The sequence below is a fragment of the Rhinatrema bivittatum genome, chromosome 3 (genome assembly GCF_901001135.1).
Source record: "Rhinatrema bivittatum chromosome 3, aRhiBiv1.1, whole genome shotgun sequence".
NCBI lineage: Eukaryota > Metazoa > Chordata > Amphibia > Gymnophiona > Rhinatrematidae > Rhinatrema > Rhinatrema bivittatum.
The window spans coordinates 395,753,114-395,779,648 of NC_042617.1; the positions used below are offsets into that span (position 1 = coordinate 395,753,114).

A 26,535-nucleotide genomic window follows, 5' to 3' on the forward strand; every position below is an offset into this window, starting at 1 on the left:
CCTGCCAAAGAAAATGAGATGGGATGCTACAGCCCGAAGAGATATCTTCAAAGTCGTGGCAGATCCGATCAAACCACGCTGGAAGTGAGGCTTGGGGGCCATGGTAGATCCATACTGCCATATCCTGAAGAGAGATCTGTGGGGCCCCTGAAGAGGACCTGCGGACCGCAACAGAGCTGATCAAGCCACAGCAGAAGTGAGATTTGCGAGTCATGGCAGAGCTTATCCTTCTACTGCTTGAAGACAGATCTGCAGGGCCACTGAAGAGGATCTGTGAGCCACTGCATAGCCCATCCTACCGCAGTTGGAAGGCCGCACAGCCCCACCTCTCCAATGTTGCAGAAGCCACATGGCCTCCTTCCACTTTTCTTCGGGGAGTGAGGAGTAGTGCTGTGATTCAAAATCAGCAAATAGAAGGCCTAGAAAAAAGGGGGATGCCTGAAAGGTATATATGTGTGTGTGAGAGATAGACTGCATGTGTTGTATGTGTGAGAGAAAGAGAGCCTGCTTGTGTGTGCCTGAGCCTGCATGTGTTTGAGAGCAACAAAACCTTCATGTGTGTCATGTGTGCATGTGTGAGAATCTGGTTGTGTATGAGAGCAAGAAAGACTGCATATGTATGAGAGTGAGAGAGCCTGAGTATGTATGAGAGACTGTGTATTTATGAGAGAGCAAGAAAGCATGCATGTGTCTGTGAGAGCGAGAAAGCCTGTGAATTTGACAGTATATATATGAGTGAGAGAGAGCCTGTGCATGTGGCAGCATGTGTGTGTGTACGTGTGTGAGTGTCTGTGTGAGGGGTAGAGAGAGGTTAAAGATTGTGAGGCCTCTGTCCCCCAATCCACAACAATCTGTGGGTGACTGGAAATCAAAAGATCCCAGGTATGAAGAACTGGAGATTTTTAATGCTATTATTTTTAATTTTGGGATGTTATTTCATGTATCTGCTGTTTGAAATATTTGGAGTTTCGGAAATATTAGAAAAAATGTATGAGTCATTTTAATTATTGGATGTTCATTGGCTGATGCCTTCTTGACATATATATTCATTTTATTAGTATGGTTTCATTATTATGAATGATGTTTTATAGCTCTTGACTTTATTGCTTAATGATTTATGAGATATGATGATGTTGATAATGTTACTGTTTTCCATTGTTGCACTGCATAATGCAGTCAGGTTTCTGTGCTTTCCAGAGCATATGTGTGAGTGAAAGTCAGTGAGCTAGTGAGCATGTATGTGAGTGAGAGAGAGAGAGTGTACCAATGAACATATGTGTGAGCAAAGAGACTATTTAAACCAGTGAGCATGTGTATGAGCAAGAGCGAATCAGTGAACATGTGTGTGAGCCAGAGTTTGTGTGAGAATGAACAAGTATGTTAGAATGTGTATATAAAGTATATGGCAGAGAGGAGAAAGTTTGTGCATACCTCCTATCCCTGACTAATCCATGAGAATCTCAGGGTGACTGGAGACTAAAATTCTCAGGTATGGAGAGCAGGGGGATCATTTTTTAGCCTTAGTTTTAATTATTTAGTGTTATTTGATGTATTTTGCTGTTTTGAAATATTTTATTAATGTTTGGAAACTTTAAAAAAACAATATTGTATGTTTTTAATTTTTGGATGTTCTATTATTCAGCTGCTTTAAAATATGTATTCTTTTTATGAATATGGTTTTACTATTATGATGGTTTATATATCTTGATTTTATTGTTTGATGTCTAATGAGGAATGGTGATATTTTTGCTTTTTTCCATTATTGCATGTTTCTAGTTATAATTTATTGTCTTTTTATTCTGAATTTGTTAAGGGTCTGTGAGGTATTCTGCTAGCATGTAGTTTCTGTGTAGGAATCTATAACAGCTTGGCTTGTTCTGTTCTGTTTTCCTAATATCAGGTATATTGGTGTTTTAGGGCCTGGTGTAATATTTGCAGCCTTTTCATAGGTAGGGTTACTGTTTGAGTGCTAGCAGTTAATGCTATTTTTGTATGGGAGATTTACTATATTGTACTTCAGTTTACTTAAAGCTTTCTGCAGTCCAACATGCACACAGTAGTAGAAAACCATATGACTGCAGGTGTCTTTTTGCAAATTTTTCTGATTGGTACTATAGCAGTGCATGTAAATAATATACATGCTGTATAAGTGATATTTTTACCTTAGAACACTGAACATTCTTTTATGTAAAATCTGTTACTAGAAATGCATATTTTATAAATATTTGTGGGAGGGATGGGGCCAGGAGTCTATGCAAGGCTGTAAGGCTCAACCTATGACACCTTGCCCCAGTCCTAGGTCCACAAGGAAAAGCAGCATTCCATCTGCAACTGTGCTACTTTGGATTAGTGTCTCTCCCCAGTCTTGGCCAGGATTTGATTTTCTCTTTTTATAAGCCCAGGGAACAGTATGGGTCATTTCCCCTGGAGTCGGTAGGCAGAGCAGAGACTAAGGAACCATAAAAGCAGCAGACTGTGTAGCCTGCAATCAATGGGTATGCACTAGAGTGGTGGGAGGGCTATGGAGAAGAGGAGGCAAGCTACAGACACAGGACGTGTTGGGGAGACTTCTGTCTGAGGTGACTATACCTGTCTCTGAGAGAAGCAGCTAGCTGTGGAACCAGCGAGTCATCTAGAGAATGAAATTGGGAAAGGGAGGCGGCTACTGCAGAATGGAGAAGAGCTGGCAGCAAGCAAGAACTTTACACCATGATGCAGCACTGCTGGAATGGGGGAAATCACTGTGTGCATACATAAGCAGCAGCACAACAGTTGTATGTCAGAGATTGTGTTTATGTGTCTGTGTCAGAGAGATTGAGAGAGAGAGATCCACACCTATACACACTTTGTCTGTGAGAGAGAGTGTGGGTGGTTATCTTTCTCTCTGACATAGACACACACACTCACAGTATATTGGTGGTCTTTGTGTCTGAGAGAGAGTATGGGCCGGATTTTAAATGCCCTGCGCTCGTAAATCCAGCCGGATTTACGCGCGCAAGGCCCTCGCGCGCCGGCGCGCCTATTTTGCATAGGCCGCCGGCGCGCACAGAGCCCCGGGACTTGCGTAAGTCCCGGAGCTTTGTAAAAGGGGCATGTCGGGGGTGTGTCAGGGGCGTGTCCTAAAATGACGCTGCATTTCGGGGGCGTGACGCTGCATTGCGGGGGCGGGTCCGGGGGCGTGGCGCCAGCCCGGGGGCGTGGTCGAGGCCTCTGGACCAGCCCCTGGGTCGGGTGATGGCGCGCCAGAAGCCCACTGGCACGCGATTATTTACGTCTGCTTTTAGCAGGCGTAAATCGTGCAACAAAGGTAAGGGGGGGGGTTTAGATAGGGCCGGGGGGGTGGGTTAGGTAGGGGAAGGGAGGGGAAGGTGGGGGAGGGCGAAGGAAAGTTCCCTCCGAGGCCGCTCCAAAATCGGAGCGGCCTCGGAGGGAACAGGCAGCGCGCGCTGGGTTCGGCGCGCGCAGGTTGCACAAATGTGCACCCCCTTGCGCGCGCCGACCCCCGGATTTTATAAGATACGCGCGGCTACGCGCGTATCTTATAAAATCCAGTGTACTTTTGTTCGCGCCTGGTGCGCGAACAAAAGTACGCGCTCGCGCAAAATTATAAAATCTACCCCTATGTGTCTTTGGTGTGTCAGTGTGTATGTACCAATAAAGTTTCTGCAATCTAAAAATCGGGTTGTGACTGTGTGTGTGTGTCTGACACTGGCTACCAGTGTCATTACCAGCAAGAGCCAGACCAGAAATCCAGAATATACTCTATAAGAAATATAAGCAGATATGTAGGGAGCCCAACCAATTTGCATGGATGAAATGGGGTCTGCAGCCTGGCTCACTTCTAAAATGAGCTTAACTTTTTAGTTATTTAGGAAAGATGACATTTATTTTGGAGATATTTTGGCTTAATTCTGCTGGGTTCCAGGGTTAACTTGGCATGCTTTTGGGAGCTGTTGACACATGTGCTGTAGGGAAAGTGCATGAGTGTGTCAATTACCCCCATAGACCGGTTTTGAAAAAAATACCTCGGGCCGATATCTTCCTGCTGTCCACCCCTGAACCTGTAAGTATCAGATGTGCACAGATTATAAAATATGCATATGTCCACCACCTAACATAGACGCATACATTTCCTTATGCACGAATATCCGCAATGCATTAAAAGCATGTACTTTTCCTATCTATTTTAAAAACATACATGCATATATTTTACACATGCAAATACTATGACATGCTCAAATAAAATCCTGATTTTGAAAGCACTAGTTTGCTAAGGCTTACACTAGTTCATCCAGTCTTTCTCCAGATCATTGAGACCCTCCTAATTCTTCAATCTGAACACCCCCAGTTCAACCAGACTTCCCACACAAACAATGGTAAAGAATTGATGAGTCTGATATCATTCGTGCAAGATAATTAGCAGGACTAAAATTACACAAATAAGTTAACAAACGTACACGCATAAGTCTCTTATAAAATAGCAGCTTGCTGGGTACATCTTGGCCAGTCAGATTGCCCCTAGACTATCTCTATTTTCATGCGTAAATGGGTACACGAGACTGACAATTCATACACAGTTTTGATGCTTATGTAATAGAGTGTATAAGAGTACAAGGTACTTCTGCGCAAATATGCTAACTTTATGCTTGTAAACGATTTGAAAATTCACCTTTAATATATTCAAATGCAATGAAACTTTAATTTTAATGCTGCCATTATCTCCTGCAAAACCCTCCGCATAAAATGATAAACTCAGAAGTTCTTAAGGAGATAACGCCAATGTGTTATCACCATATCACTATATATATCACTATATGCCATATCTCTATACCCACATTTAATTATATTCAACTGTTACAATGTTTCATACATTAATTGTTTAATTAATTGTTATCTTGTTACAATGTAAAATAGGGCAGTTCTCGCCCTATTCAACCTGTTATCTGGAAACCGATGTGATATCTCGATCGAATGTCGGTATACAAAATAAATAAATAAATAAATAAATAAATAAATAAATAAACCAGTGATAATGTTTCTGCATTACATTGCTAATAATGCATTTGTGTTAGCCTCCAGTGGCTAACAAAAGGCACAACATGGGCCAAAATGACTCCTGAATCCTCCTATTCAAGTGACAGTAGAAGGCTCTGGCGGGCTAAAGGAGCTCTATCCTCCAGCCTTTCTCCTCCCTTTCCTCCTGAAAAAAAAAAGCATCCCTAAGGCAAGGGAGCCCCCCTCATGGACCCTGTAGGTTCTCCTTCTCCCACCTCAGTAAATGGACCTCATGAATAGCTCCTTCACCTCATCCTCTCCCATAAAAGGGCTCCCATTGGCGGGGTATCATTCCCCTCCCTCCCTATGGTGGAATTTACCCTTCCATCTGAATTCGCTGCAGCACACAGGCACACATGTACGTGCATTCTTCAGCCCACGCCCAGGGACACAACCATTTTATAACTCATGTGCGCATGTTATAAAACAGCCAGACCGCAGGTATATCTGCGTGCAATTTTAAGTAGACACGCACCTGTGCATGCAAATGCCACTTTTACTGCATAAGTGAAGGGGATTTTAAAAGCCATGTGCGCTGACATTATTGGGTGTTTTCCCAGTTTGTTCCCCATTCCCTCAGTTAAGGATAGGTCTTTCAAACGCCCCTAGTTCAATAGCCCCCCTTCGCCCCTGTTAGCCCGATGTTTAAAACCTCGCTGATCTGCCTAGAATTTTTTTGTTTTACAACTTACATGTCATCCAAAGCAGAAGTAAAGTTATGCGGCAGGGGATCCCAGTGTGCATCAGTGCACGTACGTATTTACATGCACATTTTAGGGTACAATCCAGGAATGCACATGCTCTGCCCAGACCACTCCCATGGTTTTGGAAGTCTTTTTATTTGTGTGCACAGCGGCCGGTATGCGCGTATCCGGCTGGCTTTTAAAATCTGCTCGGTGCTCCCAGGCCCGACATATTTATGCATCCCCTAATTGATGTGCGCATTGGGCTTTTAAAATTCACCTTTTAGATTGTAAGCCCTCTGGGGATAGACAAATACCCACAGTACCTATATTTAATCTGCTTTGAAATGCCAAAAAGTGGAATATAAAAAAATAAAATAAAATATTAGGAAAACAGAACAAGTCAAGTTTCTATAAATCACTATGCAGAATTACGCAGTAGTAGAATACCTCAGTTTGGTCACTGATGCAGAGCACAGACAGACCATCACCAAATACAGAATAAAGAGACCATAAAGTGCAAATAGAAATGTGCAGACAAAAACTGAATTGTAAACCACAACAAGCTAGACTCTGTTTACAGTAGAACAACGGAAAAACAAAAACATTTCCATTCCTCATAAGAACATAGGAACATAAGACTTGCCATACTGGGTCACAACAAAGGTCCATCAAGCCTAGTATCCTCTTTCCAACAGTGGCCAAGCCAGATTACAAGTACCTGGCAGGATCCCAGTGGGTAGATACTAGATTCCAAGCTGCTTATCCCAAGAATAAACTGTATTTCTGCAACACTAACTTAATAATGGTTAATGGACTTTTCCTCCAGGAATTTATCCAAATCTTTTTCAAATGCAGTTACACTAAGAGATTGCATCTCATCCTCTGGCAATTAATTCCAGAGTTTAATTATGCATTGAGTAAAAAATTATTTTCTCTTATTAGTTTTAAATGTATTACCTATTACTTCATTGTGTGTCCCCTGGTCTTTACACTTTTTGAAAGAGTAAACAACTGATTATCATTTACACGTTCCATTCCATTCATTATTTTATAAATCTTTATCATATCTCCCCTCAGGTGTCTCTTCTCCAAGCTAAAGAGTCCTAACTTCTTTTGCCTTTCTTCATAGGGCAAATGTCCATCCCTTTTATCATTTCGGTTGTCCTTCTCTGTAACTTTTCTAACTCTGCTATATCTTTCTTGAGATGTGGTGATCAGATTTGCACACAATACTCAAGATGAGATCACACCATGGAGCGATACAGAGGCATTATGATAGTCTCTATTTTATTCTCCATTCCTTTCAGGAAAATAATGGATTCTATTTGCTTTCTTGGCTGCTGCTGCACATTGAGCAGAACATTTCAACATATTTTCAACAATGACATCTTTTCCTGAGTGATGACTCCTAATGTGGAATCTTCCATTAGGTAGATATAATTTGGGTTATTCTTTGCTCTTGTTCACATTTAATTTCAATTTCCATTTGCATGCCAAATCTCACGGTTTTGCAATGTCCTCTTGCAATTTCTCACAATCCTCTTGTGATTTAACAACTTTGAATAATTTTGTATCTTCTGCAAATTTAATCACCTCACTTGTTGTTCCCATTTCCAGGTCATTTATAAATATATTAAAAAGTAGTGGATCCAGAACAGATTCCTAGGGCAATCCACTATTCATCTTTTCCATTGGAAAAATTTACCATTTAGCCCTCTCTCTGTTTTCTATTTTTTAACCAGTTGGCAATCCATAATAGGACACTGCCCCTATTCCATGACTTTTTAATTTCCTAAGAAGTCTTTCATAAGGGACTTTATCAAATGATTTCTGGAAATTCAGGTATACTATATCAACTGGCTCATCTTTATCCACATGTTTATTTATGCCCTAAAAAAAGTAGTAAATTTGTGAGGCAAGACTTCCCTTGGCTAAATCCATTTTGGCTTTGTCCCATTAAATTATGCTTATCTATATGTTCAGCAATTTTGTTCTTTATGATAGCTTCTACCATTTTGCCTAGCACAGACATCAGACTCACTGGTCTGTAGTTTCTTGAAGCACCCCTTTTTAAACATTGACATTAAATTGGCAACCCTCCATTCTTCAATTACCATAGATGATGTTATTGATAGTTTACAAATTTCCAGTACCAGGTCTGCAATTTCATTTCTCAGTTCTTTCAGAACTCTGGGATGTATACCAACTGGTACAGGTGATTTGATACTCTTTAGTTTGTAAATTTGCCCTAGTATATGTTCCAGGTTCACTGAGATTTGTTTCAGTTCCTCTGAATTATAACCTTTAACTGGGTATATCTCTAACAACTTTCTCAGTGAATATCAAAGCAAAGAATTAATTTAGTCTCTCTGCTATTGCTTTGTCATCTTTACATGCCCCTCTTCCTATTGATTATCTAATGGTCCAACTGACTTCCTCACAGACTTTTTACCTCAAATGTACTTGAAAAAGTTTTTATTATGAGTTTTTACTTTCATGGCAAGCTTCAAATTCTCTCTTTGCTTTCCTTATCATCTGACTTTGCTTTCCTTATCATCTGACATGCTTATGCTGTTTCCTGTTTTCTTCTTTCAAATCCTTTTTCTATTTCTTGAAAGATGTTATTTTAGATATTATAACCTCTCTCATCTCACCTTTCAACCATGCCAGTAATCATTTAGCCTTTCTTCCATCTTTTCTAATGTGTTGAATACATCTGGTCTGGGCCTTCAAGATGGTATTTTTAAACCACATCAATGCCTGAGCTAAACTCTTAAATTTTGAAGTTGCTCCTTTCAGGTTTTTCCTAACCATTTTCCTAATTCTATTGTAGTCACCTTTTTGAAAGTTAAATGCTGTCATAGTTTATTTAACTTTTTTTTGTGCTCCTTTCAGTTATTAAGCCAAATCTGATAATGTTGTGATCACTTTTGCCAAGTGATTCCAACACTGTAACCTTTCACACCAAATGCTCTGTTCCATTAAGGACTAGGTCTAAAATAGTTTCCTCTCTTAGAACATCAAACAATACCAGCTTGTAGTTATGCTCAATAAGTAGGGAGCACAATAGAAATTTAGAAGGAAAAGGGGTTGCAGTTATTGCCAGTAATGGCCTGAATTTCTGGAGGGCCATGGCTCCTGTAATCTTCTATGTTCTGCTGCCTATGGTGAGGATCACATCTTACATGAAAAGCTCTTCCCATTTGGAGGGGTTAGGCATTGGAGTTATGGAGAGGGTGGGAACTCTGCTTCAGGGGTAGTCCCAAGGGGTAGGTGGGTACTCTTGCTGCTTTGTGGGGAGGGAAGTGCTAGGATCTCAAGGTTACAAGCCTCTTCTTTGCTTGGGGGAGGTCCATTGGTGAGGTACAGGCTGACAAGTTAGTCTGGTGATGCTCTTGGTCACAGTTAATTACATTTCTTGATTTTATGTGATTACTGGTAAGCTATTGTGATATTAATAAGCTGCTTTGCATATACTTGCCAGCAAAACAGATTATTAGTTGCTTGTGTTATAAATTTTTGTTAATCAGCAACATTTATGTGTGTGACCAATAATGTGCATTAACACAAATTAACTCGTGTTAAGTGCCAAATTCAGTGTTTAATGTGCATTAATGCACCTAAGTAAATAGGCACCCAAGGGGGTCATTTATCAAAATGTGCTAAGGCGTTTTCACATGCATTAAGGGCTATCATATGGTGCGATGCAAATCCAAAAAAGAGGAGGAGTTAGGGGTAGGCTTGCCAGTCTGCGAAGTGCTATTGCACAGACTTAATGCTGATTTTAACTACACCTTTTTCAGTGGCATTAAGCCATGCGATAACTTGTGTTACAGGGTTAGTGCATTTCGCAAAGTCTCCTGAAAGGCCTGTTTAGTAGGTTTCAAACTCCCAGAGCATCAGCCTGGGGGGGGGGGGGGGGGGATAGAGAGAGAGAGAGAGAGAGCACCTAGCCATAATTATCGCAAATTGTGATAAACTGCCTATTAGCATAAACCACACCCCTTTTGCTATCGCATGCGATACTTATCGCATTTTGATAAATCCAGGCCCAAGGGAGTTAACAACAATGGCTACTTGAAATTATGGAGGAAAAAGAAATGGAAAGAGTATTCAGTCACTCAAATTCAGGGCTCTGAAAAATTTCTGGTAGAAACCTACTTGTGAACTTCAATGGATAAACAATCACATCTAATATTATACAAGGACAGCAGACTGCATATTTTATCTTAAGGGCATAAAAAACCCCTTTAATTAGGGTTTTTAAAACTGACTGGAGGAGAAGGAACTGGTTCCTCATTGTCCAACAGGGAATAGCTGAAGATGAGCTTGCAACTTAGTAGTTAAAAGTTTTTGTTTAATTCATTTTTACTATTAATAAATCACCTGAAATGTGCAGGATGTTTATATTCAGCTGTGGTTTGACCAGGTAAATTATCTGGATACAAGGAACAGCCTCCCCTCTGGAGGTGAAAGAGACAAAGGTAGTGTCAGAGCATATGAAAGCATGAGACAAGCTTAGTGGGTCTCTGAGGGAGAGGAAGAGACTTTAGAGTTAACGAGAGATGTGAATGGGCAGATTTGATGGGCTGTATGATTTTTATGTATAGTCATGTTCTCTGTTTCAATGTTTTCATGTGATAGAGACTGTGTCTTCTTATTTTCCTGCATTCTTTGGGATCCAAAATACCATGGATATGTGTTGTGTGTTAAATAAGATGAGAGGTATATATATATATATATATATATATATGAAAAAAATAAAAGGAAGCATGCATGTATTGAATACAAATGAAAGATGGGTAAAAGAGTGTAAAAGAGAGTCATCTCAATTTTCTTCTGTTACTTGTTCATATTTTCACCTCTTTTCTCTTATTTGGTTCCTTTCCTTCTGTCTTCATAGTGGCTTTTATTTGCTTCAATAAAAAATGCCCCTTCCCTACACACACTAATCCTTTCTGTTTTCCCACTTACTGATTTCCTTCCTTTCTAAGGTTCTGGAGTACATAATCTACAAGCCAAAGAACAAAGAACCAAAGCTGTAAAATACGAGAGACATTTGGGTCCATCAGAAAGGTTTGTGGTGCTGCATTTATACACATTTCAAATATATTTTTTCAAAAATTGTTTCAAAACGTTTTTTTGGATAACAGCACATTGTAGATAAAATTTATATACTTGTTTTTTTGGTTGCATAGGGTACATAATCTACAACCAGCTCACTGGGCTTCTGTTCTGTTAATACTATACCTCTCTATATCTCCCAGTATACCAGAAATCAGAAACCTGGTTATATTGGACCATTCTCTTTTTTTTCACCTCTCACGTTTCCAAACTGATTTCCCTGCATAATCAGCTTTATGATATCCATAAGATAAATCCTTTCTCACAGCTGATACTTGTTGATCTTTCTTTCAAGCACCCTTCACTTCTTGTCTTGATTACTGTAACAGACTACGTGCTGTTTAACCCAGCTCTGTTTCTTCAATCTTTTCCAAAACTATAGAGCTGCCAAATTACCCACCTGTATCATCTCTTCTTTTATCTCTCCACTTTACATTCATGATAGTGCTCTTCTGTCTACCATCTTTTCTTGCTACTAGACTACCCTCATCCTTTTTTTTCTTTACCAGCTATCCCTCTCTGAACCACTAGTTAACCATGCTCCCTCCCTCTACTTTGCCTTTCCTTTTCTTTTTCCTCAAGGTGAAGTCATCTACTCTTTGATATCCAGAACTCAGCTAATCTATAATCTCCAAATGCAAAAGCAAACATCACTTTGCAATTAGACATGGACACGCCTGCCAACTTTGTATTTTCTATATACTATTATCCATCACCTATGTATACCTAATGTTGAAAGACACCATGGCTAAGGCCATCAAATATTGAAATAAATACATATATACATGCATTTGAAAGCAGTTGCTATTTGCTTGTTTATCCTCCTCCTCCTCACCACCACCATCCTCAGAGGGCAAAATAACTTTGGGTAAATTAAACACAAAAACAAAGTCAGTGTCCAAGACATTGAATAATTAACTGAAGATCAGAAAGAAATGTTACACTTGATATAGTTATCATTTTTTGTCACTAAATAAAGTAAATAACCTCTTTGTGAGTACATTTTACATTAATTCTCACATCTACCTAATTTATGAAATTATTAGGATCAATAGTGTCACATAAACTGTTAAAATTAATAAAAAATGACAATGCTTCAAGTTTTAGAGACAACTGAACCGTATTAACTATTATTGGCTACTGCTGAAATTGAACTGCACATGTCTCAAAAATGGAATAGTTAAGCAAGAAAATTGAAATCTGAAAACAGTTAAATTCTTGTTATATTAAATACAATATTGATTAATGAAGAACATAAGAGGTGCCATGCTGGATCAGGTCAATGGCTCATTGAGCCCAGCATTCTGCATCTGACAATGGTCACTCCAGGTCATTTGGAAGGTACTCGGCAGATACTGATAAAAAAAAAAGGTCTATTCTTACTACCAGAAGCAAGACGTAGAGATACCATGTCTATCTGTCCATAATTGTTAATAGACCTATCCTCTAGAACTTATACATACCTTTTTTTAAACTCAGATGTACTACAGCTAGCCTTTACCACATTCTCTGGTGACCAATTTCATAGCTTAAATGTGTGCGGACTGAAAAAAATCTCTATTAAGTTGGTTTAAAATGTGCTACTAGTTTTACAGAGCGTCCCCTAGGCCTAGTACTATTTGAAAGGGTAACTAGCTGTTCCCTATTAACTTGTTCCATCACACCACACATAATTTGATAAACCTTTGACATATCCCTTCGCGTAGCCTCTCCTCCAAGATGAAGATGCCTAACCTGTACAATCTTTCTTCACAAGGGAACCATTTCATCCCCTTAATCATTTTTTTGTTGCCTACTCTCTGTACTTTTTGTAGTTCTGCTATAACATAAGAAAGGATACATTTAAGGAGAGTTTTGTAATTTTAGAGGCAGTCTGTTTCTCATTAACCATATTTGACTGAATCACTGCTTTAGTTGAAATATTTGTATTTAAATATGAACAAATAATAAACAGATTTATTGTTTTAGTTCTTCTTTATATTCCTAGAATAAAGGGGGTTTATATTTTGGAAAGCAGTGGATTAGATAATTTGAATAGGTGATTCAAGTTTTTCCTGTATCTTAAAAAATTCCCTCTCTGGTGCATGCAGCCAAACCAAAAAATAAATTAAAATTGAGTCCAGATTGATGAAGTTGTACAACCTACTTTTTCATTGACAAATTCTTACAAATTACTTTTGGATGACATAATTTAAGAAAGATAAAATATTTATTATTCTGTATTCCTATTTAAATTTCTCATGTTTTGTATGAAATATCTTAAACTTAATAATGCACCTTGTTTCATTATTTTCATTTATTTGACCACATATGTTAAGACAATGCAACTTCTGAAATGAATGGACATGTTCTTTTTTCTTATATATATCAGTGATGCAATTATATGAAGAAAATAATCAGTATCTAGTGGTTTAGAATAAAGCCCATTGTTAAAAATATATGATAAAATACATCTAGAAAAGACTGCTTACCCTGCTCTGTGTTTGAGTTTTTTGTCTAGGATCCCATCTCTGGAGACGAGCTTATTAAACACCAAAATGCCAATCACCATGTTGACCTGCAAAATAGAGACAACAGTTGACCATTCAATGACAATAAAGGAAAATATGTACAAATAGGGATGCTAACTTTCAAACTGATGCTCATGCACACATTTACAAGCATGTGTCGGCCTGCATCCAGGTACATGGCCATTTTATAACATATGTACAAATATGCATGCATGTTATAAAATAGCCTGGCCATGTACACATGTGCACCAAATTTTAAGTGGGCGCGTATATGTGTGCGAAAATCCCGCTTCTACCGCATAAATTGGGGAATTTTAAAAAGGCTGCCAATGTCATTCCCAGTTTTGACAGTTCATCCCCAGTTTGTGCAGTTAAGAGAAAGGTCCTCCAAACCCCCCTAGTTTGATAGCCTTCATTCCCCCAAGTTATCCCTGACACTTAAAACCCCACAGATCTGCCTAGTTTTCTTTAAATTTGAACGTACATGGCATCCATAGCAGAAGTAATGTGGTAGGGGGCCTCAGTACGTCCCAAGTCATGTTGGTATTTACATCCACATTGTAGGTTGATGTCACAAAATGCCCATGCCCTGCCCAGACCACTCCCAAACCCCGCCCCTTTTTTGAAAACTTTCGAGATATGTGCACTGCTGGAGATACACGCATATCTCAGAGACTTTTAAAATCCACTTGGCGGACACAAGCCTGATTTCTTTGCGCATCCTGTAATTAGGGCTGGAGTTTAAAAAGGTTACTTGTGTAAATCCAGAGGATTTACGTGCGTAACCTGTCTTACGCGCACCGGGCCTATTTTAAAAAGGCCTGGAGATGCGCGTAAAGTCCCGGGATGCATGTAAGTCCTGGGGCTTTACAAAAAGGGTGGTATGGGGGTGGGGCAAGGGTGGGGCTGGGTGGTCTGGGGCGCAGTGTGGGTGGGGCTAGAGGCCTCCGACAGAGCAGCCATTGCTGCTGTGTCAGAGGATCGCGTGCTGGCAGCTTGCCGGAATGCGCAACTTGCGCCTGCCCATAGTCAGGCGCAAAAGGTAAGACAAAGGATGGGGAGGTTAGAGTAGGACTAGGCGTTAAAGGTTAGGGGAAGGGGTGGGAAGGTCAGGCTAGGGGGAAGGGAACGGGGGAAGGCAGCGCTGCTCGGTGCATGCAAGGTGCATAATTGTGTACCCCCTTGCGTGCGCTGACCCCCGATTTTATAACATGCACGCGCCTGTGCGTGCATGTTATAAAATCGGGCATACATGTACGCGCGCCGGGTAGTGTGCGCACATGTAGGTCACGCGAGCTTCTTTTAAAATCTACCCCTTAATGTGTAAGTCAAGCTTTTAAAATTCACCTCGTAGGGTCTTACTAATATGCAGAAACAAATTAATTATAAGCTTAACTTTTCAGTCTTCAATCAGAAGGATTGTTTTAATTAATATGAAACTCATATGTTTTTTGCATCAAACAACAAGAAATACCAAAAGAAAAGTTATAACGTTATACAAAAAAGAAACTGGATAAATAAGTAGACAAGCAGGCTAGATCAACAGGTCAGATGACAAATTAACTTTTTGATGTGCAAGTTTATATAATATAAAATTGATTTCTGACATAATATCTTTTTCATGATTTTTACAAAATTTTTTTTTTAAAGAAACTATGATTGTTTTAGTTTGGTGTCTTCTGTATACTACTGCATGCAAAAAAGAAGAGATTTGAGTTATGCACTCATTCTTCATTTTGCAGTTTAATTTAGATTTAAATGAATTTCCAAACACTTCCCCTAGATTCATTAAAATGCTATAATTTTGCATGGATAATGCCCACAATAAGAAAGAGGGGTATGTCTATGATATTTTTGAATTACTGCTTTGTATGGGTAGACCTTTTCACACTCTACAATACTTGTAGGGAAGCGAGAGAGAGAGAGAGAGAGAGAGAGAACCTCTAGGGAGGCCTTCACAGTTTTCAACTATTTATATCATTATAGGAGGGCCAGCTCATAACTTGAGTTAAGGTTTTAGTGGTGGTTTATGGTTTGGGGCCAGTTTTATAGGCAGAGTAAGATGTACAAACAGCACAGTAAAGCTAGGGCAAGAGAACATTGTAGAAATCTCATCTTTGTGAGACTTCCCTTACTCTAAATGATGTGAAATCTTCACTGAGGTGTACTGTGCTGTTCGTACATCTCACACTGCATGTAAAACTGGCTCCAAAACCATAAACCACTACCAAAACCTCACCTCAAGTAAGTAGCTGGCCCTCCTATATAAATAGTTGAATACTGTGAAGGGCTCCCTAGAGGTTCTCTCTCTCTCTCTTTTTCTCTCTCTCTCTCTTCCTCCCCCCTCAAGCCCAAACCACACAGTACCATTACTATTGCTGGCATTAACCCCATAATGCATTTTGATGAATGAGCCTGTAAGGTGGTAATTTTAAAAAAAATTTACAGGCATAAAAGTGGGTTTTGCACATATAAATGCACTTTACCCTTGTAAGTGGGCTTTTGAAAATTGCTACAATATATGCCATTGAATTGTCCATAGATTATACATATGCTAGTGCACTTTACATTTGGAAATAGCTTTTGAAAATTGCTACTATAGTACATTGCATTTACACATGTTGCTCTTTTGAAAATTACCTTCTTATTGTGCATATATCTTTCTATCTACCTAGTTTATATCTATATGTATTTAACTATCTATTTTTATAACTATATATCTAGAATATATCTATTAACAGGGTATTCCAGTGTCTATAAAAAGTCCAGAATTTGATGGCACAAGAACTGTCAGTTCTGTATGAGATCAATACAAGCAATTATGAAGTTATTCCATTGGCTTCCTAGGAGCTTTAAAATACATTCCAAGTCCTATGTCTTGCTTTTAAAGTTTTGCTTGGCATAGCCCCAGTTTATCTCCAGGAGCAGCTCTTTCCTTTTCTATCTAATCACCCCCAAGGTCTCAGGATAGTAGCCTTCTGGTGGTAGCATGTTAAGAAGGCATGGCTAGTTTGAAGAAGGACTCATGCTTTTTCCTGCTCAGTTCCAAGATGATGGACTAGACAAAATTTGTTCACTGACTGATTTTGTTGCATTTTCTCATTGCTTGAAAACCTGGCTCTTTGATTAAGGGCCTCATTTTCTAAAGTATCGCAGGCCTGCGATACTTTAGGTAATGAGGAGTGGGGGGTTGACCCGGGGGGGCAGTCCTGCGCTAGCCGGCAGCGATCGCACCGCCGTGTTGCGATTGCTGCCGGGTTCGCACCCAATAACGCCACTATAGAAAGTGTAGCTAATCGGTGTGAACTTGGATGCGAAAAGGCCCTTACCTTTTCGTCGTCTGTGGTGTCTTCGTGGAGTCGGCCCCGGTGACGCCCCATTTCCTCCTCTTCCGGGGCCGACTCCACCCCCATCCTGGTATCACACGCGATAAGGGACTTTTTGCGTGCGAAACGTCCCTTATCGTGTGCAAGCCACTTGGAAAGTGACCCCCTAAATGTATGGACCATGATTTGGATCTGTTTTTCACTTATCTTATCTAATCTATGGCGATCATTTATTAGTTTTTGATTACTGAGTGTGTTAAGTACATATGGAGACAGAAGGATTGATTATTGTGATGGATCAATCCTGAGTACTGGAATTAATTTCTGGATTGCTCATTTGCATAATGGTTTAATTTGGATATATTAACTTGATTGTATACTACATTATTACAGATATTAAATTATTGTTTTAAGTTGGATGTGGAGAGGGAATTTTTATTAATGTTTTTTATGCTATGTTGTTCCTTGCTTCAAAAAGGCTTTCATGAATAGCCACGTTTTAAGTCTTTTCCTTCCAACATTCAGGAAAAGACTTAAAACGTGGCTATTCATGAAAGCCTTTCCTGAACTAATCTGAACCTATTCCACCATCAACCATTCACTCTGACTTTGCCTTAATCTTGGTATATAATATCCCTACCTTATAAGGGCTATTAATCAATGCTATAAGCATACTAACTGACATTTATATTCTTCTATTTACACCCCTGCTTCTTTTCTACGATCCAAGTTATTACTCCCTTGTTTTATTGTAACTGCATTCCTTAGCCTCTTCTGGTTTAATGTTTTTTACTACTATTATTATCATTATTCTATTATTACTAAGTTCAATGTTATTTATTGCCTTCTTGTTACCTATCTACTTGTTAATTGTAAACCGACATGATGCAATATTTTATTGCGAATGCTGGTATAGAAAAACTTGAAATAAATAAAATAAATAAATAAAAACAATAGGATGAAGTTAGCCATTCAAAAATAAATAATATCATAGAATATATATCTAAATATATTTTTTTATTTTTGCTATATACAGCATAAAGCATTTATTCCTAAAGTCAATCGAGAGACTGTGATGATTACTGCTATATTATTTATTAAAGTACATATTTTATTAACTGTAGAACATATGATTCATTGTTTATTTATTTATTAAAATTTAGTGAACAGAGAAAAATGTTAAAACAGGGAAAAATATTAACAGCCACGACAATTGTCATATTAAAGCACATTATTCTAGATAAAAGTGATTTGTAGATTGGACACATGCTGCATTGTATGCTCTCTGGCACATTTCTTACTATGACATATTTTGGTTTATGACATCATACACCAGAGTTGTCCAACTCCAATCCTCAAGGGCCACAAATTGGTCTGGTTTTTAGGATATTTCTAATGAATATACATGAACAGATCTGCATACAATTGAGGCAGTGCATGCAAATTTATCTCATGCATATTCATTAGGGTTACTCTGAAAATCAGATCGGTTTGTGGGCCCTCAAGGACTGGAATTGGACATCCATGTCATACACAGTGAAAATGTTTCTCAGTAGAAAATATTCTAAGTACAACATGTCTTAGATCCATAATGATGTTCAATGCCACTGGTAGGATATATGATAGAGATGTCAGCTGTTTACCGAACTTTGCATGAGTCAACAGTAGCATAGAAACGTTTTAGTAATGGTTCTTTGGAAGAATCAGTTTCCTGGTGGAGATTTGCATAGGACAATATGTGTCTTCTACCATATGCTTCCATCTATCCTGAAAACTATTTACATGCATACTTGCCATATAAATATAGATTATGGAGAAAATAATTAAAGCTTTCTATGTGGGTAAATGCTATTGACTTCCTTTACTGTATGTAATAGCATGTGCAATTTTACCCTCAGTGCAAAGGAGCAGGAACAGGTAAGGGACAGAAATTATTTGCAAAGATTTCATTGTCAAATCTCCATGTGTACTTTCTACAAGCTCCCATGCAGATGCAAAGTGACCACATTCTTTTGTATCCATATTGTGTGCTTAGACATATTTTCAGTTGGTTAAGTTTCCTGATTTATTTGGTTCAGTTCAGAAGTGCATTCATTTAATCCAGGCCATTTGATTCCATTTTTTCCTATTAAAATCAGAGGAATAAGCAATACATCCTATTTTTGACTCTTAACTTTGGGGATTTTCATCAAAATGTTATGAAACTTTCTGGCAGGCATGAGCAGCTGTGGCAACAGCACTCCAAGCTAGAAAGAGGGGCATAAGCACCCCATGGCACAATAAAAGGGAGTTGAAGGGCACCAGCAGTGGCATTATAAGAATGGCAGTGGCAGAAATAGTGACATGAACACCCCAAAGCACCAAAAGAGGGGCAAAAAAAACACAAACAGTGGAATGAACACCTTCAAAGCACCAAAAAAGGGAGATCTGGCACAAACATTGTCATGAACACCCCGATTCACATAGTAAAGGGTATGGCAGTGTTCAGGATCTGTTGGAAATCTGCTAGGGAGTTAGCAATCTGTTAGAAATTGGATTGCAGGAGTTAGCAATCTGATATTGTTTGGAATAGTTGTGGGTGGATCCTTGGGCCGGTGGCAGATTACCATGCCCCCAGGGGAAGATCCCGAGAGGTACCACCAGTCAGGCTCAGAGTTTGGAGACAGACACACACTAGTTCTTTTATTAAACAGTATATGGAACCACCAGAAGTGGCAGTAGTGAGCTGGAATGCCCGGCTGGGCTGTAGACCCTCAGATACTGGAACAGTGATCCCTGGAGGCTGAGCTGGATAGAAACTGAAATATAGTGAGTAGGCAGGGTATGCAAAGTTCATACACCGAACCAGATGGTAACACTCACACACTGTCTCACAGAAGCCCAGGAGCTGGAAGGTGTAGGCCCTCGAGGAGCGAGTACCTGTTCCAGGGAAAGCTCTGAGAGAGCGATGGTAACTCACTGAAGTAGTTAGGCAGTGAAGACTTCCAGGCAGAAGGGAATTCAGCAACAAATCCGGGAACATAGGCCCTCGAGGAGTGAGTACCAGTTCCAGACTGACCTGAAAAACAAGAAGAGAGCGAGGCCCCTGAGGAGCGGGTAATCCTGGTAAGTCTGAGGAGGCAGAGTAGCTCAGATAGAATGAATCCTTATCCTTGCTAACTCGATGTGTTAGCAAATACTGAGACCTTAAATATCTGTCACGGGTGATGTCATCTTCGGGGGATGCCCCCGAGGTTCGCCCCATTGCCGGTACTTTTGTCGGGGCCGCGCCATGCGCACGCCCCTAGGCCTCTCAGGAACATGGCAGTTTGTAGCGTGAAGCCGATCCAGGGATGCCGGAGGCAGGGGCGGATTGTGGGAAAATAGTGGCCCGGGGGATTTTTCTCCATACTGGCCCATGGGTACCCAATTACATATACAATATAATTTACATATATACTTTACATATAATTTACATATATATGTACACACCCCAATATTTCGGTATGGTCCTCCCATATCAACACAGTACTATTTGCCAACACTCAAAGAATAACAACCCCACCTATGAAAAAGAATACCACAAATATTACACCAGAATCTAAAATATCAATACAACTCCTATCAGGAAAACAGAACAGAACAAGCTACTACAGATCCCTACAGAGAAACCACATGCTAAAAGCATGCTTCATCTCAGTCTTTGCATGCAGAACACAAACTATCACCAAATACAGAATACAAAATGAAGCAGCACAAATGACAAAAACTGAAATGGAAACTCCAAGAAGCCAGCCTCCATGTATTAACAATAGAAAAATAGAACCACCATTCCTCATAAAACAAATAAAATCAAGAAACATAAAGCATCAGTTATAATAGTAAAACCATAATAAAAGAATATTTTAAAACTACTGATAAATAGAATTTCTATTAATTAAAATCATATACATTTTTTACAATGTCCCAAACACTAATAAAATATTTCAAAACAGCACATATATCAAATAACATTCAATAATTAAAACTAATAAGGATTTTAAAAAGCCCCTGCTGTCCCCTTCTGTGGGAGCTCTTTATTTCCAGTCACCCTGATATTGTCGAGGATTAGGAGGTTATCCTCTCTCTCTCACAAATACTCACATGTCCATTCTCTCTCACACATACACTGTCACATACATACACATTCATGCTCTTATACCCACCATAACTTCTCGCTCTCACTCTCACTGACACTGACACACTCTCAGGCTCTAAGACACTCCCCCTCCACACACACACCCCCGCACACACAAACTCTTACTCCCTTGGATTTTCTCATACACACTCATGCTCTCACACTCACACACACACATACTGACCCCCAGGCAGGCTCCCATTCATTTTCACACCACTCCCTCCCCATCCCCCAGGTATGCACACATTCATTCTCACACACACAGACCCCCAGGCAGGCACCTATGCATTCACACACATACACCCCCAGGCAGAATCCCATTCAATCACATGCACACACTAAAGGCAAACCCCCCTATCTTTCTTTTGCCAACAACCTCGGAACCTTTCTCATTCCTCTGCTGCCACTGTCACCACTGCCGCATGGCTATTGGGGAGGTGCCGATTGCTGCTACTGACACTGAAGCCCATTCTGCTGCCTCCTCTGTGCAGGACCCGTGGGCTTCCACTTTCTCCATGCTGATCTCGTACATTGTGAGATCCGCATAGAGAAAGTGCTATTCTTGCACATTCCCAAAGATTACATGTGCCAATCACTAAAAAGTAATTTCTTTTTTTTTTTACCTTTGTTGGCTGATCTTAAGTTTTCTAATCAGTTGGTCACAGGCTTTTTTTTTCCACCTTCCCTTTCTTATTTTTTTGCCAATTCCTTTTATATTGTCTTTATTTCTATTTCTTTTCTCTCCATCTTCTTCCCTCAAACACACACTCAGGTTCTCATTCTCACATGCTTTCTCTCTCTCACACACTCACACACACAGCCTCTCACTGTCACATGCTGTGTCTCATACAATCATTCATACACACTGGCTCTCACTCTCACATGCTGTCTCTCATACAATCATTCATACACAGGCTCTCACTGTCACATGCTCTCTCTCATACAATCATTCATACACAGGCTCTCACTGTCACATGCTCTCTCTCATACAATCATTCATATACACACACAGGCTCTCACTCTCACATGCTGTCTCTCTCACACAACAGAGGCTCTCACATGCTGTCTCTGCAAACAGTCAGGTCCTCACTCTCACACACAATCTCTCAACTTATCTCATACACACGCACACACACACTCTACAGACCCTCAGCCTCTCTCTCACCTCTGTGCCTTCTCTTCGCGGGTCGCCGCAGGATGGGCTCTGCAGCGGCCCTGATCTTCTCGGGCCGCGGCGGCCCAGCTACTGGGCCTCTTCCTCTTCTTGGGCCGTGGCGGCCCTGCTACTGGGCCTTTTCCTCTTCTTGGGCCGCTGCGATGATTCGTGGTGGCCTGTAAGCGCTGCTCCTCTTCTGCACATGCTGATGCTCCTCCTCCTTCCTGCCCACGCAGCTCCAGCAACGTTCACTTCCGGGGCCGCACAGGCAGGAAGGAGGAGGAGCATCAGCGCGTTTAAACTCAATCTTTTTCTTCAGGCCATGGTGACGTGAGCCTTACCACAGCCCTGCCCATCTGTCTGCTATGTACGTATCGCTGCTCAGCGGCCGCATGAGCCTCCTTGTGCCCGGGGGCATTGGCTCCCCTCAGGATATCACTGCTCGCGGTGCCCCCTAATACTTTGATTGGAAACTTTATAATACAAAAAAAATAATAAATCATGTGACAGGAGTGACCGGCCCACCGGGGGAAGCCCTATCCCCCGATAGGTCAATCTGCCCCTGGCCGGAGGACCTTGGCAGGAGAACGCTGCGGCAGCCAATCTTCCCACGGACGAAGAGGGAGGCACCAATGAGGTGAAGAGGGCAGAGAGAGGGCGTCGGGCACCGATGGACACAAAAGTACCCCCCATCAAAGGGCGACTTCCTCTTCAGGTATCAGGCTTAAGTTTTGAAGGATGCATGAGGTGGAATTGATGAAGCATCTCCTTGTCCAGGATATTGGTCTGAGGCTCTCAAGAGTTTTCTTCAGGGCTGAAACCTTCCCATTTTAGAAGGTATTCAAAAGTCTTGCCTCCTTTATGAACATCCAGGCTCTCTGTGATCTTGAGTTCTAAGTCATCTTCTGCATTGATGACAGGTGGCTCTTGAGTCTCTAAAGAATACACTGAGATGTAGTTGTGGATATCAGCAGCGATGGATGAGCTGCTCGGGACATCTCTGAGATCTTCAGTGGAAGAGGCGAAGTTGGGGAACGTCCAAAGCCCACTTCAAGTTGAAACACAATAGTGGATCTTCTAATTTGATGGAGGGACTCCTCAGGTCTTCCACTAGACTTTTGAGAATGAAGTTGCCTTCTGCCCCTGTGTCCAATAGGGCAGGAGTCTGAACCGTGATCGGTCCATAGGTCAAAGAGACTGGGAGAGAGAGTGGAGGAGATGTCGTGGTATGGCCTAAGAACAGTCCTCCTACAGGACTTAAACCCGTCCATTTCCCGGATGAATGGAGCATGTAGAAACATCATGGACGGGTTAACCACAGTACATGCAAAGTCCGCGCTTCTTCCGAAATCTTCTCTCCTTTGAAGTGAAGCATCCATGACCAAGTTGCATAGGTTCATCTCTATCAGCAGCAGGGATTACTGTAACCATTCGAGGTGTAGAGACAGCACTGGCCTGTTTCAACCCAGGTAACACCCTAGGCCAGAGTTCCTTCACCTTGTCCCGGAATCGTTGATCAATCCGAGTAGCTAAGGCTATTAATTCGTTCAGCGAGTCAGGTGTTTGGTGAGCGGCCAGAGAGTCAGGTGTTTGGTGAGCGGCCAGCTCATCCTTCAAATGGTTATCCAGGCCTCTGAAGAGTCTTGAGACATCTGGGGTCCCAGCAAAGTTCTGCTGCAAGAGTTTTGAACTCTATGGCAAATTCAGCCAAAGATCTGCTGCCTTGCTTCAATTCCACTAAAGCAGAACCGGCAACAGTAGTTCGAGCAGGGTCATCAAAAATGGAATTAAACAAGTCCATAAATCCTTCTATGTCCTGCAAAATAGAGTCCTTACATTCCCACAAGGTAGATGCCCAAGACAGAGCCCTACCATCCAGGTATGAAAGGATATAGGTAGTCTTGGAGAGAGCTGTAGGAAATAGAGATGGCTGTAAAGCAAAGTGCATGCAGCACTGGTTCAAAAAACCCCGGGTCTTCTGGATGTCTCCGGAGAAGCGGATTGGAGCTGCCAGTGGTACAGCAGTCTTCAAAGTTACCTCCGGTGACTGACCTTCTTGGTTGGAGGCTGTGACTTGAGCCTTTGGTGTGTGTAGCTGATGAAATGCTGCAGCAAGTTTCTACAAGGCTTTTTGCTGCTCCACAATACGCCGGGACAGGCCAGATATGGCCTGTAACGCACTCAGTTGTGCTGGATCCATGGAGTTAGCAATCTGATGATGTTTTGAATAGTTGTGGGTGGATCCTTGGGCCAGTGACAGATGACCACGTCCCCGGGGGAAGATCCTGAGAGGTACCACCGGTCAGGCTCAGAGTTTGGAGACAGACACATACTAGTTCTTTTATTAAACAGTATATTGAACCACCAGAGGTGGCAGTAGTGAGCCGGAATGCCCGGCTTGGCTGCAGTCCCTCAGATACTGGAACAGCAATCCCTGGAGGCTGAGCTGGAAAGAAACTGAAATATAGTGAGTAGGCAGGATATGCAAAGTTTATATACTGGACCAGATGGTAACACTCACACACTGTCTCACAGAAGTCCAGGAGCTGGAAGGTATAGGCCCTCGAGGAGCGAGTACCTGTTCCAGGGAAAGCTCTGAGAGAGCGATGTTAACTCACTTACAGGTCGATACAGTAACGTTCAGTTAAAGATTCCCCGTCTGTAACGTGCTGGGAGCGCACAATACAGACGAGTAAGGCGGTCCAGCAATACAGTCTTTAGTTTCACGCGTCCTTAGCGCTTCCTAAAATAAACACATAACCCTTTCCGCACCCAGCATGTAAATGAACGAAAAAGCTGTATAATGAAGGAATTAGCTATTCCCCTCCGATACTGTAACGGGCGCTGATATTATCTCCTCAGTAACCCGCTGTTCTGCTGCGGCCTTAACGTGCTAGTTTACCGCCTCCCCCTAGTAGGTGCTAGTGTAGTGTAGTGTAGTGTAAAAAACATTGCTTACCTGCCCTGGTCCCCGGTCCAGCCGTCCGGTGTAGCCCCAGTCCGGTCTCCTGCAGCCCCGTCCGGTCCCCTCCTCCCGAAGCAAAAAAAAAAACAAAAAACCGAAAAAGTAGCAAGGCTCGGGCCTGCTACGGTAGTCCCTTCTCCCTTCCTCCCGATTTCGCGGGTAAGCGGCAGCGGGGGGGGGGGGGGGGGCAGCGGGATCCGGGGGCAGCAGCGGCAGCGGGGGGGGGCAGCAAAGAAGCAAAAAGAGCGGCATCCGGGATCCGGGGGCAGAAGCGGAATTGATGCCCGTGCGACTTTGGCGCTCATGCCATGAGCGCCAAAATCGCACGGCCATTCATCCAGGCAGAGGGAACCGGTGGCGAAAACGGCCCACGGTTCCCTCTGCCTGGATGAATGCACGGCCCCCGCCGGAATGGATGCCCGTGCGATTTTGGCGCTCATGCCATGAGCGCCAAAATCGCACGGCCATTCATCCAGGCAGAGGGAACCGGTGGTGAAAACGGCCCACGGTTCCCTCTGCCTGGATGAATGCACGGCCCCCGCCGGAATGGATGCCCGTGCGATTTTGGCGCTCATGCCATGAGCGCCAAAATCGCACGGGCATTCATCCAGGCAGAGGGAGCCGACGGCGAACGACCTCCGGCTCCCTCTGCCTGGATGAACGCACGGCCCCCGCCGGAATGAATGCCCGTGCGATTTTGGCGCTCATGCCATGAGCGCCAAAATCGCACGGGCATTCATCCAGCCGGACACGTGCCCACCCATCCAGGCAGCGGCGGGAACCGGACACGCGCCCACCCGCCCCCGGGATCTGAAGCCATCAGCAGGATCGTAGCTCCCCCCGACGAAGACGAAGATGGCCGCCTGCACGGGGGAAAGCGTGCAATTGGCCGCTGAAGACGCCAAACGTCGTGACGTCACGTCTTCAGCGGCCAATTGCACGCTTTCCCGTGCAGGCGGCCATCTTCGTCTTCATCGGGAGGAGCTACGATCTTGTTCCTGATGGCTTCAGAAAAGTAAGTTACTTTTGCGACTTACTTTTGGGATCTTGACAGATCCCAAAAGTAAGTCGCTTTTGGAAAAAAACAAAATTGTCGCTTTTTGAAATAAAAAAACAAAATTGCTTTTGGTTTTTTTTTCTTCTCTGCTGCCGCTGCTGCCGCCTACCCGCCCGATCGAACACGTGCCCACCCGCCCGATCGAACACGCGCCTTTGGTTTTTTTTTTTGATTCGCTGCTGTGTCCCACCTCCTCCCGGAGCAAGGCTGCTTTCGCGCCCTGCTCCGGGAGGAGGAGAGACACAGCAAGAAGTAAGTCGCTTCGCCGCTTCCCTCCTCCCGGTGCCTGTCATTCCAAATGTCATTTGAAATGACATTTGAAATGACAGGTACCAGCGCACCCAGGTTACTGTATAGGTGCTGTATTAAGCGCCTATACAGTAAAATGGGTTGCGCGGGCATAACCCTTCCCTATCGCTTCACAGCCGCGGCATGCATTTGCATGCAATTAGAAGAGAGTATCGGGGACTTAGTGAAGAGAACTGTGTGTGCGGGGAGGA

At 42.0% G+C, this 26,535-nt stretch overlaps 1 protein-coding gene across 1 annotated transcript in view; it reads right to left on the reverse strand.

Moving 5' to 3' along the window:
- Positions 1-26,535, reverse strand: part of ADGRB3 (adhesion G protein-coupled receptor B3) — a 1,794,610-nt gene that overhangs the window by 165,414 nt on the left and 1,602,661 nt on the right. Inside the window, exon 22 of the mRNA XM_029595665.1 lies at positions 13,337-13,422. Within this exon, the coding sequence (XP_029451525.1) occupies positions 13,337-13,422 (86 nt within the window). The remainder of the gene's footprint in view (positions 1-13,336; positions 13,423-26,535) is intronic.